Source organism: Balaenoptera acutorostrata, chromosome 16, assembly GCF_949987535.1.
Source record: "Balaenoptera acutorostrata chromosome 16, mBalAcu1.1, whole genome shotgun sequence".
NCBI lineage: Eukaryota > Metazoa > Chordata > Mammalia > Artiodactyla > Balaenopteridae > Balaenoptera > Balaenoptera acutorostrata.
This window is the reverse complement of record NC_080079.1, coordinates 43,030,303-43,043,864: the sequence shown is the minus strand read 5'-3', so window position 1 is coordinate 43,043,864 and position 13,562 is coordinate 43,030,303. Positions and strand designations below refer to the sequence as shown.

Below are 13,562 nucleotides of genomic sequence, written 5' to 3'. Positions count from 1 at the left end.
TTTTAATCCAAATATTTAATAATTTGTTTTATAATTCAAGATTGTCAGTTTGTATTTTTTTAGATTCATGTTTTTTTACTTTTTTGGAGATTTAGCTTTTTGTAAGTAAAAAATAGTTTACATCTGTTGTGTTAATATGTGCCTAGCACAGGGTAAGCTCATATAGTACTTATGATGATTATGTCATATCAGTGTTTAGTATTATCCCCATTTTTAGAGATGAATAAACTAAGCACAGAGAGAGTTTGCATCTAGATCATACAATTAGTAGGTTATGGAACTAAGGCTAGAAGCACAGCAGTACAACTCGGGTAGTACTCAGTCATCTGTTCTAGACACTGTGCTAGTTACTAGGTAGACAGATTTAGTCATGACCAAAATAACACCCCAGTCTTTATGAAACTTCCAGTATAGTAAAGGGAGACAAACTCAAACAAATATATAAAATGTGTAATATGCCATGTAATGCATGAGAAATGCAGTAAAAACAGTGAATAAATAGGGGGAAAGTTGAAAGGACAGAGCAAACTGGAGGCATGGCATTCTAAACAGGGTGGTCAGAATAGGTCATACTGATAAAATTATATCAAAGAAATAAAATTTTATAAACTCAAAAAGATTTTAAAAATCACAAAGAAATATTCTTTGGCATTAAACACTTTAACTCTAGAGTCAGAGATGTGTGTATCCCACTTCTGCAAGCCCGTCATCATAGCACCTGAGTAATAAATGCCCCCTTGATGACAATTCTCCCCTTATAAGAATTTATCATAAAAAATAATTAAAGTTAGCACATATTTATGTACAGTATGTTTACCGAGGTATAAACATTTTGCTTGTAATGACAAAAATTGACAATAATAAACATCTCATTATAAGTTTTTACTTAGACCAACTATGCTATAGACTTATGATGGAATACATAATATAGCTTCATAGTAGTATACATCAAAGTGCTATAGAAAATCTATATTTGCAAACATGGGATGATATTCGTGTGTGTGTGTGTGTGTGTATGTGTGTATAAAACAGATGTATTTTTGGAAAGAGGGAAAGATTAGCAAAAAAACCTTTAACTATATAGAATTAGGAAGTTTGGGTTGTGAATGGATTCTCTTCTTTTGGTTATCTATATTTTAGTTTTTATCAGATATGAACATTTAATATTTTAGCAAAAATATAGATTTAAACAAATGATATACCATGTTATACAATCTATCTATCCTATGTATATTATTATTAATACATTGTTTTTATAAATTAGAAGTTTATGTCATTGCTTCTTTGACTTTTGGAAGGACAAAATTTGTGGCATCCCATCAAATATCAGACATTAATTTTGTGATTGTATTCATCACCAGTCCTCTAACTATGAACATAATGCTACCTCAGACCCTATATTTTGAAAATTAAACAATGAAATAATCATGATTGTCTTCACTTTTCCTTAAAATAATGCAAAATGGATCAATTTTTATAGATTACTATCATTTAATAGTGAATAAACATAGAAGATTTTATTAAACAAATACTTTGACAGTAATGAGACGCTTCAGTTTCAATTGTTTTTTTAAAAAGATGCAATTTCTGTGTTGCAGCCACCAATGAACATACACTCCATCGTGGTACAAGTTCAGTGCATCAACAAAAAAGTGGGTACTGTTATCTACCATGAAGTTCGAATCGTGGTGAGAGACAGAAATGACAACTCACCCACATTCAAGCATGAAAACTACTATGCCACAGTGAATGAGGTCAGTTTCTATCCACCACTCTCTGCTTCCTTTTTATTGATATATGTAATTGACTGTATATTTTAAATATTTTGAAATTATTCCTCTATAATAACAATCTTAACTGTTTAAAAATATCAAGAAAACGTTTTAAAAAATAGTGCTTTAGAAGAAATAAGGTCTGAGTGACTTCTGATACGATTTCAGGAATTCACTTTGCTACAGGAAAAAAATTGATTTATTTATAATAATGGCCAAAATATTAGCATTTTAAAATCATCTTCAACAATTTAATGCCTGAATCTAAATACATACATGCTTACTGAGGCTCAACAGGTGCTATTTATTCTCATTGTAAAATGAGACAGATTTTTTTTTTTTGGTATCTCTGAGGAGGTAGCAGTAATTCAATACTAGAAGAAAATATGTATTTGAGATTTTATTAATTTGAAGTTATTTCCTCAATTTTAAAATCAAGTTCTGGCATATTAAAAATATTTAAATATAAGTCAAAGCTAAATTCTTATAAGAAAATCCTTATCAAACTATTTAAAAATATTTTTAAAGTAGTATTATTGCTTTTATTAGAACATGCTTTTTTGTTGTTTCTTGTTTTACTTTGTTTTGTTTTCCCTTTGAACCAAAATCCATGGGCCAAGAACCCTTTTTATGTTATTTTTTAAAAATAGTGCTTACTCTATTAATTTTTTGTAGAAAAAATACAAAATATTATTTAAAAATTATAAAATATTTCTAAAGTATCTCTAATATCACCTATTATGTGTACTTTAGACACACAAAAAATGAACTATATTTTTAATAGCCTATATACTTTAGCAAATCATCTTTGCCTCCATGATGTCTTTTTTTTTTTAATCTTAGAAAAATATGTACCTACTTTATAGGAGGAAATCAGTATAACTTGGATATTAAACACAGCATTGGGCCTATAACTTCTACATGCTTTTTGAAATTATTTAAAATGTATCTTATTTACCTCAACATTCTTCTATTCACTAAAAATTGAAGAAATGATGTTTCCCGTAATCTGAGACTTTCTAGATTGTATTACTAAAAACAAAATAATAAATAAAAGAAATAAAAGTTTTTTAAAGTTTAACAGGCGAAATTACTGGTTAGTTAATGCTTGACCTTTTTGAGCTACCTTTTACTTAATAGGCTTCTGCTAAAACAGAAAAATGCTAATTAATGTAATTAATCATGTTACATGATTAATTATTTTAGCATCTGAAGTATACTTTTTGAATGAGATTTTGCTTTTTTTGTTTGAGTGCTAGCTTTGGGTATAAACTGATAGATGAGTTATCTTAGGCAACATATCTAATTTTAAAATCCATTCCTGTACCATGTTAACTGTTGTTGGATACATGTCTTTAGTTCATTTTTCATAAAGAAATTTATAGTGTTCAATTTGAATTCAAAGTATCCTATGTAATTTGACTACTTCCACTCCCCCCTCCAATTTTTTTCAGCACCTTGCTGAAAACTAACCTTTTCAAATACTGTTTTACTTGTGTCACTCTCCTATTCAAAAATTGTGTAATTTCTCATTATTATCAGGAAAAATGTCATCTATCTCCACTGGCTGATTTTCAAGGCCTTCCATAATCTGACCTTTTGTCAATGTATTCTTAACTTCAGTTTCTCTCTGATATTGCCTCATTCTGTTCAGATTAACTTCCTCATGTTTTACAAATATATTCATTTCTTTGGCTTTGCTCACACTGTTCAGTGTACTTAGAATTGAATCTTCCCTACCTTGCAAGTCTCCAAGTTTTATTCATCTTTTAAAATTTAACTCATGATCCATTTCCATTTCCTATTTCTATACTCATCCCCAGCTATACACATTGATCAATCTTTAGTTTCTCCAAACTCTAAGCTCCTATGTCATCTGGATAAATGTTAATTAGAGTGATACAATTTATAGAAACATTAAACATTTTATCTTAAACATTATTTGGAGAGGCAAGATTTCTTTACAAAGCTACCTAATTATGGTTTTCTCTCAATGCATTTCCTAAAGCCAACTGAGGCAATCCTATCCCACTGTTACTATGGTCATATATTCTATGGTTTCATTATGTAGAATGTGTGTAATTGATGATATTTTCCTCCATTGATTTTGCTCATACTCTCTCATATCTATTTTCTTGTAAAGAATCCAGAGTTTATTTAAACATCAAAACATAATTATAAGGAAAAATGAAATTTAGCTATTTTTCTCATCCTTCATTTATCTGAGTAGTTCTTAGTTTAATTGGCTTGAATGGGTTTATCTTTATATCTATATCCATATCTCTCCACTGGGAAAATACATTGCAATTTTATATATACCCATATGTATATATGTGTATGTATATATGTATGTGTGTGTGTATATATATACATGTGTGTGTGTGTGTGTGTGTATGTGTGTGTGTATATATATATATATATATATATATATATATATATATACAGTGCAACTACAGTGCTGCCTGTAAAATAAAATTAAATAAAATACATTTTGCTCTGTGCAAGATTGCAAGATATTTTCCATGCTATTTCTTCTTTTAGTATAAGACATGCAGTTGATGCAGTTAAGACTAGAATGATCTAAATGCTCTTCCAAAAAAAAAAAAAATCATTCAGGGTTTAAGAGATTGTCGGTGTCAAAATATTTTACACTTCATCAGAATCCAAAAGATAGGTATAAAGTCATCATCACAGATTTATAAAAGAAGCTTCTAAAATTAAAGTCCTGATTAGTCACTCTCCTTATTAACTGTGAGAAAATCAAGACCTGGAGCAGCACATGAATTGGCTACCAACGTTTAAAATTCTTTGCTTGTGAAACACAAAGCATTGCAAGTATTCTTTTTTCTCTCTGGGTAATTGGGAACTCTCAATTAATTTTGGATAATTGTATCATTAAGTACTTAGTCTGGTTGGTTCGAAGAACAAATTGCAAAGTCTAATTGCTGCTGATCATTATTAAGTAATTTTTGGAAGATAAATATTTTCTGGCAGTGATGTCTTTGATAACACATGCATCCCATTTCAAAAAATTCCTTTTGACATAATAAAAAGTAAACAAGGGCAAGTCAAGACAGACGTAGTGTTTTCTTGTGCCTGTGAAAAATTAATCTCAGGATAATATAGAGGTTATATTTGTCCTGGTCTTTAATGATCTCGTTACAGACGGGCAATTTTTTAGTCAATATTAATTTGTTCTTTTTGTCACCTTGAGTATCACCCTAAATGTACTTTGCTGCTGTGACATGACGTGATTTATTGGAGATGATTTGTTAGCACTTTTTGAAAGAATGTTTCCTTGCATTTCTCTTGACAGGTAGATGGTTTACAGTCAGAAAGAAAGAAAGAGAGAAAGAAAGGAAGGAAGGGAGGAAGGAACCATATATTGTGTAGTAATATAGTATTTACTGTTGAAAAAATCTGCATATAAGTGGACCTGTACCATTCAAACACATGTTGTTCAAGGGTCAAGGGTATATATAAAAATTCTGAACCCTATTTCTTTGTTCCTAGAAACTTGGAGAAATAGAGTTCAAATGTAATTATAAGGTTGGACTCAAGGAAATTGCCAATGTTCAACTATTTTTGATGTATAAAAATGGCAATTGAATAATATTCTATAAATAAAAAAGTGTGTTAAATAAAATTTAATGCCACTGTATTATGGTAATGTTTCTATTTTGGCCTTATACTAATCAAAAATACATACTTCATGTCTATTATCAGCACTGTTGTCTCCTGATGGTGTTTTGAATTTATTTGGTGAACTGTTTCTACTATCACTTAAGTTTTGTTTAACTTAGTAGACCTTATTTTCATGGATTGCTACTGACTTAAATATAAAGAGTTCTGTATAACAAGCTTAAATTAAGAAAGGATAGAATGGAAGGAGATGAAACTGAAGAACAAGTTGGGGTCAGATCCTGAAAGGCACCATCAGTTATAAAGAGGAGCTTTAGGCAATAAGGGACCAGTAAATGGCTTAGCAATATAAGTGCATTCAGATTTGCCATTTTATGATATCATTCCCACAGCTGGATGGAGAATTTTTTGAAGAGGTGAGCTGAAAAGAGATGCAAGGTAAAAATCTTGAACTGAATAAAAATGGAAAAAGAGGGTGTATAGGAAAAATATTAGGTGGATAACTTCATGAGAAAAGATGACCTGTAATTGCAGAGGGTAAAGGAAAAAAGTGTAGACACTATATATTGTTTAGATTACCTTTGAGATTCTGGCTTAAAATATAGCAGGATCCTACTGAGAGAATATATTAGAGATGAACACTTTTGGGAAGATTTACAATCTGAGGAGAATATCAGTTGTTGCAACCCAGCATGGAATGTCTTTAGATCTTGAATAGTCGATGTCAAATAGACATAAAGATTTGTGAACCACAGTGAGTAAACCTAAATTAAGATTGCCTAAGTGAGGTGTTTTGCTTTGTTTGTTTTTGATTTTGTAGAATATGACAGATAGTAGGTATCAAGAAAAATCCAAGTAGTAAGAGAATGAGGGGGTATTGATGCAAAAGATATATATATATCTTGTTGTAAGTATATATCTTTACATGATATGTATGTATATCTTTATATATCATGTAAAGATATATACTTAAAACATAAGAACAGATATATACTTAAAACATAAGAGCACTAATTATAAACCAGGAGATAACCAACAAATATAGTCTAATGTTTTTGTTGCCTAGAACATGAATGAAATAATGAATAATATACATATTAATCAAACAAAATAAAGAAAGAGAACAAACAAAAAAGAACATAGAATAGGTAGGAAAAATATTAACACTTACTAAGAGTATTCAGAATAAAAGTATTCATCTTGTACAAAAATTACATAAAAAGTAAAGGGGAAAATACTCAAATTGAAAAACAAAGTTTTCAGACTAGATTAAAAACTAATGTCAAGGATTGGTTCAAGATGGTGGAGTAGAAAGACGTGCTCTCACTCTCTCTTTCAAGACCAATGGAATCACAACTAATTGCTGAACAATCATTGACAGGAAGACACTGGAACTCACCAAAAAAGATACCCCACATCCAAAGACAAAGGAGAAGCCAAAATGAGACGGTAGGAGGGGCGCAATCACAATAAAATAAAATCCCATAACTGCTGGGTGAGTGACTCACAAACTGGAGAACACTTATGCCACAGAAGTCCACCCACTGGAGTGAAGGTTCTGAGCCCCACATCAGGCTTCCAAACCTGGGGGTCTGGTAACGGGAGGAGGAATTCCTAGAGAATCAGACTTCGAAGGCTAGCGGGATTTGATTGCAGGACATTGACAGGACTGGGAGAAACAGAGACTCCACTCTTAGAGGGCACACACAAAGTAGTGTATGCATCGGGACCCAGGGGAAGGAGCAGTGACCCCATAGGAGACTGAACCAGACCCTACCTGCTAGTGCTGGAGGGTCTCCTGCAGAGGCGGAGAGTAGCTGTGCCTCACCATGAGGAAAAGGACACTGGCAGCAGAAGTTCTGGGAAGTGCTCCTTGACGTGAGCCTTCCCGGAATCTGCCATTAGCCCCACCAAAGCGACCAGGTAGGCTCCAATGTTGGGTCACCTCAGGCCAAACAACCAACAGGGAGGGAACCCAGCCCCCACCATCAGCAGACAAGCAGATTAAAGTTTTACTGAGCTCTGCCCACCAGAGAAACAGCCAGCTCTGCCCACCACCAGTCCCTCCCATCAGGAAACTTGCACAAGCCTCTTAGATAGCCTCATCCACCAGAGGGCAGACAGCAGAAGCAAGAACTACAGTCCTGCAGCCTGTGGAACAAAAACCACATTCACAGTAAGAGGGACAAGATGAAAAGGCAGAGGGCTATGTACCAGATGAAGGAACAAGATAAAACCCCAGGAAAACAACTAAATGAAGTGGAGATAGGCAAGCTTCCAGAAAAAGAATTCAGAATAATGATAGTGAAGATGATCCAGGACCCTGGAAAAAGAATGGAGGCAAAGATTGAGAAGACGCAAGAAATGTTTAACAAAGATCTAGAAGAATTAAAGAACAAACAACAGAGATGAACAATAAAATAATTGAAATGAAAACTACACTAGAAGGAATCAATAGCAGAATAACTGAGGCAGAAGAACGGATAAGTGACCTGGAAGACAGAATGGTGGAATTCACTGCTGCGGAACAAAATAAAGAAAAAAAAAATGAAAAGAAACAAAGACAGCCTAAGAGATATCTGGGATAACATTAAACGCCACAACATTCGCATTATAGGGGTCCCAGAAGGAGAAGAGAGAGAGAGAGGACCCAAGAAAATATTTGAAGAAATTATAGTTGAAAACTTCCCTAACATGGGACAGGAAATTGCCACCCAAGTCCAGAAAGCACAGAGACTCCCATACAGGATAAACCCAAAGAGAAACATGCCAAGACACACAGTAATCAAATTGCCAAAAATTAAAGACAAAGAAAAATTATTGAAAGCAGCAAGGGAAAAATGACAAATAACATACAAGGGAACTCCCATAAGGTTAACAGCTGATTTCTCAGCAGAAATTCTATAAGCCAGAAGGGAGTGGCATGATATATTTAAAGTGATGAAAGGGAAGAACCTACAACCAAGATTACTCTACCTGGCAAGGATCTCATTCAGATTCGATGGAGAAATCAAAAGCTTTACAGACAAGCAAAAGCTAAGAGAATTCAGCACCACCAAACCAGCTTTACAACAAATGCTAAAAGAACTCTCTAAGTGTGAAACACAGGAGAAGAAAACGAGCTACAAAAACAAACACAAAACAATTAAGAAAATGGTAATAGGAACATACATATTGATAATTACCTTAAAGGAGAATGGATTAAATGCGCCAACCAAAAGACACAGGCTTGCTGAATGGATACAAAAACATGACCCATATATATGCTGTCTACAAGAGACCCACTTCAGACCTAGGGACACATACAGACTGAAAGTGAGGGGATGGAAAAAGATAGTCCATGCAAATGGAAATCAAAAGAAAGCTGGAATAGCAATGCTCATATCAGATAAAATAGAATTTAAAATAAAGAATGTTACAAGAGACAAGGAAGGACAATACATAATGATCAGAGATCAATCCAAGAAGAAGATATAACAATTTTAAATATATATGAACCCACCATAGGAGCTCCTCAATACATAAGGCAACTGCTAACAGCTATAAAAGAGAAAATTGACAGTAACACAATAATAGTGGGGGATTTTAACACCTCTCTTACACCAAGGGACAGATCATCCAAACAGAAAATTAATAAGGAAACAGAAGCTTTAAATGACACAGTAGACCAGAGAGATTTAATTGATATTTATGGGACATTTCATCCAAAAACAGCAGATTACACTTTCTTCTCAAGTGCACACCGAACATTCTCCAGGATAGATCACATCTTGGGTCACAAATCAAACCTCAGTAAATTTAAGAAAATTGAAATCATATCGAGCATCTTTTCTGACCACAACATTATGAGATTAGAAATCATTTACAGGCAAAAAAACGTAAAAAACACAAACACATGGAGGCTAAACAGTACGTTACTAAATAACAAAGAGATCATTGAGGACATCAAAGAGGAAATCAAAGACTACCTAGAGACAAATGACAATGAATATACGACAATCCAAAATCTATGGGATGCAGCAAAAGCAGTTTTAAGAGGGAATTTTATAGCTATACAAGCCTATCTCAAGAAACAAAAAAAATCTCAAATAAACAATCTAACTTTACACCTAAAGGAACTAGAGAAAAAAGAACAAACAAAACCCAAAGTTAGCAGAAGGAAAGAAATCATAAAGATCAGAGCAGAAATAAATGAAATCGAAAGAAAGAAAACAATAGCAAAGATCAATAACACTATAAGCTGGTTCTTTGAGAAGATAAACAAAATTGATAAACCATTAGCCAGACTCGTCAAGAAAAAGAGAGAGAGGACTCAAATCAATGAAATTAGAAATGGAATTGGAGACACCAATTCCAAGGTGTTGCAAGAGACACCGCAGAAGTGCAAAGCATGCTAAGAGACGAGTACAAGCAACTCTATGCCAATAAAATGGACAACCTGGAAGAAATGGACAAATTCTTAAAAAGGTATAACCTTCCAAGACTGAACCAGGAAGAAATAGAAAATATGAACAGACCAATCACAAGTAATGAAATGGAAACTGTGATTAAAAATCTTCCAACAAACAAAAGTCCAGGACCAGATGGCTTCACAGGTGAATTCTATCAAACATTTAGAGAAGAGCTAACACCAACCCTTCTCAAACTCTTCCAAAAAATTGCAGAGGAAGGAAAACTCCCAAACTCATTCTATGAGGCCACCATCACCCTGATACCAAAACCAGACAAAGATACTACAAAAAAAGAAAATTACCGAGCAACGTCACTGACGAATATAGATGCAAAAATCCTCAACAAAATACTAGCAAACAGAATCCAACAATACATTAAAACAATCATACACCATGATCAAGTGGGATTTATCCCAGATGTGAAAGGATTCTTCAATATATGCAAATCAATCAATGTGATGCACCATATTAAAAAACGGAAGAATAAAAACCATATGATCATCTCAATACATGCAGATAAAAGCTTTTGACAAAATTCAACACCCGTTTATTATAAACTCCAGGAAGTGGGCATAGAGGGAACCTGCTTCAACATTATAAAGGCCATATACAACAAACCCAGAGCAAACATCATTCTCAATGCTGAAAATCTGAAAGCATTTCCTCTAAGATCAGGAACAAGACAAGTATGTCCACTCTCACCACTATTATTCAGCATAGTTTTGGAAGTCCTAGCCTCAGCAGTCAGAGAAGAAAAAGAAATAAAAGGAATACAAATTGGAAAAGAAGAAGTAAAACTGTCACTGTTTGCAGATGACATGATAGTATACATAGAGAATCCTAAAGATGCCACTAGAAAACTACTAGAGCTAATCAATGAATTTGGTAAAGTTGCAGGATACAAAATTAATGCACAGAAATCTCTTGCATTCCCATACACTAATGATGAAATATCTGAAAGAGAAATTAAGGAAACACTTCCATTTACTATTGCAACAAAAGGAATAAAATACCTAGGAATAAACCTACCTAAGGAGACAAAAGACCTGTATGCAGAAAATTATAAGACACTGATGAAAGAAATTAAAAGTTATACCAACAGATGGAGAGATATACCATGCTCTTGGATTGGAAGACTGAATATTGTGAAAATGACTATACTACCCAAAGCAATCTACAGATTCAATGCAATCCCTATCAAATTGCCAATGGCATTTTTTACGGAACTAGAACAAATTATCTTAAAATTTGTATGGAGACACAAAAGACCCCGAATAGCCAAAACAGTCTTGAGGGGAAAAAACGGAGCTGGAAGAATCAGACTCCCTGACTTCAGACTATACTACAAAGCTACAGTAATCAAGACAATATTGTCCTGGGACAAAAGCAGAAATATAGATCAATGGAACAGGATAGAAAGCCCAGAGGTAAACCCATGCACATATGGTCAACTAATCTATAACAAAGGAGGCAAGGATATACAATGGAGAAAAGACAGTCTCTTCAATAAGTGGTGCTGGGAAAACTAGACAGCTACATGTAAAAGAATGAAATTAGAACACTCCCTAACACCATACACAAAAATAAACTCAAAATGGATTAGAGACCTAAATGTAAGACCGGACACTAGAAGTCTTAAAGGAAAACATAGGAAGAACACTCTTTGACATAAATCACAGCAACATCTCTTTTGACCCACCTCCTAGAGTAATGGAAATAAAAACCAAAGTAAACAAATGGGACCTAATGAAACTTCAAAGCTTTTGCACAGCAAAGGAAACCATAAACAAGACGAAAAGACAACCCTGAGAATGGAGAAGATATTTGCAAACGAATCATTGGACAAAGGATTAATCTCCCAACATATATAAACAGCTCATGCAGCTCAATATTAAGAAAACAAACAACCCAATCAAAAATAGGCAGAAGACTTACGTAGACATTTCTCCAAAGAAGACATACAGATGGCCAAGAAGCACATGAAAAACTGCTCAGCATCACTAATTATTAGATAAATGCAAATCAAAACTACAATGAGGTTTCACCTCACACCAGGTAGAATGGGCATCATCAGAAAATCTACAAATAACAAATGCTGGAGAGGGTGTGGAGAAAAGGGAACCCTCTTGCACTGTTGGTGGGAATGTAAATTGATACAGCCACTGTGGAGAACAGTATGGAGGTTCCTTAAAAAACTAAAAAGAGAATTACCATATGACCCAGCAATCCCACTACTGGGCATATAACCAGAGAAAACCATAATTCAAAAAGACACATGCACCCCAATGTTCATTGATGCACTATTTACAATAACCAGGTCATAGAAGAAACCTAAATGCCCATCAACAGACGAATGGATAAAGAAGATGTGGTACATATATACAACGGTATATTACTCAGCCATATATAGGAATGAAATTGGGTCATTTGTAGAGAGGTGGATGCCTCTAGAGACTGTCATACAGAGTGAAGTAAGTCATAAAGAGAAAAACAAATATCGTATATTAACGCATATATATGGAACCTAGCAAATGGTACAGAAGAACTGGTTTGCAGGGCACTAATTGAGACACAGAAGTAGAGAAAAAATGTATGGACACCAAGGGGGAAAGTGGTCAGGTGTGGGGTTGGTGGTGTGAATAATTGGGAGATTGGGATTGACATGTATACACTGATGTGTATAAAATTGAATACTAATAAGAACCTGCTGTATAAAAAAATAAATAAAATAAAAAAACATGTCAAATGTGGGCTGTTAACATTAAACACGATTAAATTTAAGGATTCAGAAGTCTTATATATAGAGAGAGGAACTGCAAGATGGCTGAGGAATAAGATGTGGGATCACCTTCCTCCTCACAAATACATCCAAAATACATCTACATGTGGAACAACTCCTACAGAACACCTAGTGAATTCTCACAGAAGACCTCAGACTTCCCAAAAGGCAAGAAAATCCCCACGAACCTGGGTAGGGCAGAAAAAAATAAACAAAAAAGACAAAAGAATAAGGACAGGATCTGCACCTCTGGGAGGGAGCTATGAAAGATGAAAAGTGTCCACACACTAGGAAGACCCTTCACTGGCAGAGACAGGGGTTGGGTGGGGGGGAACCTTCGGAGCCATGGAGGAGAGCTCAGCAACAGGGTTTTCAGGGGGAAAAGCAGAGAGATTCCCGCACAGAGGATGGGTGCCGACCAGAACTCACTGGCCTGAGAGTCTTGTCTGCTCACCCGCTGGGGCGTGTGGGGGCTGGGACCTGAGGCTCGGCCTTCAGGGGTCAGATCCCAGGGAGAGAACTGGGGTTGGCTGCATGAACACAGCCTGAAGGGGGCTAGTGCACCACAGCTAGCCAGAAGGGAGTCTGGGAAAAAGTCTGGAACTGCCTAAGAGGCAAGAGACCATTATTTCGGGGTGCGTAAGGAGAGGGGATTCCTTCCCTGTCTGCACATAGAAGGCAGAGCACCACCTAAACAAGTTCCAGGAATGGCAACGAGCCTCTGCTATCAGCTCGGACTCCAGAGATGGGCATGAAATGGTAACGCTGTTGCTGTAGCCACCAAGAATCCTGTGTGCAAGCACAGGTCACTATCCACACACCTCCAGGAGCCTGGGCAGCCCACCACTGCCAAGGTTCCATCATCCAGGGACAAGATCCCTTGGAGAACACACAGTGCACCTCAGGCTGTTGCAATGT

At 35.0% G+C, this 13,562-nt stretch overlaps 1 protein-coding gene across 17 annotated transcripts in view; it reads left to right on the top strand.

Annotated features, from left to right (window-relative positions):
- Positions 1 to 13,562, top strand: part of PCDH15 (protocadherin related 15) — a 755,972-nt gene that overhangs the window by 275,679 nt on the left and 466,731 nt on the right. For all 17 annotated transcript variants that reach the window (XM_028166694.1, XM_028166693.2, XM_057531449.1 and 14 more), the window contains one exon: positions 1,599 to 1,754. In XM_028166694.1, coding sequence (XP_028022495.1) covers positions 1,599 to 1,754 — 156 coding nt within the window. The remainder of the gene's footprint in view (positions 1 to 1,598; positions 1,755 to 13,562) is intronic.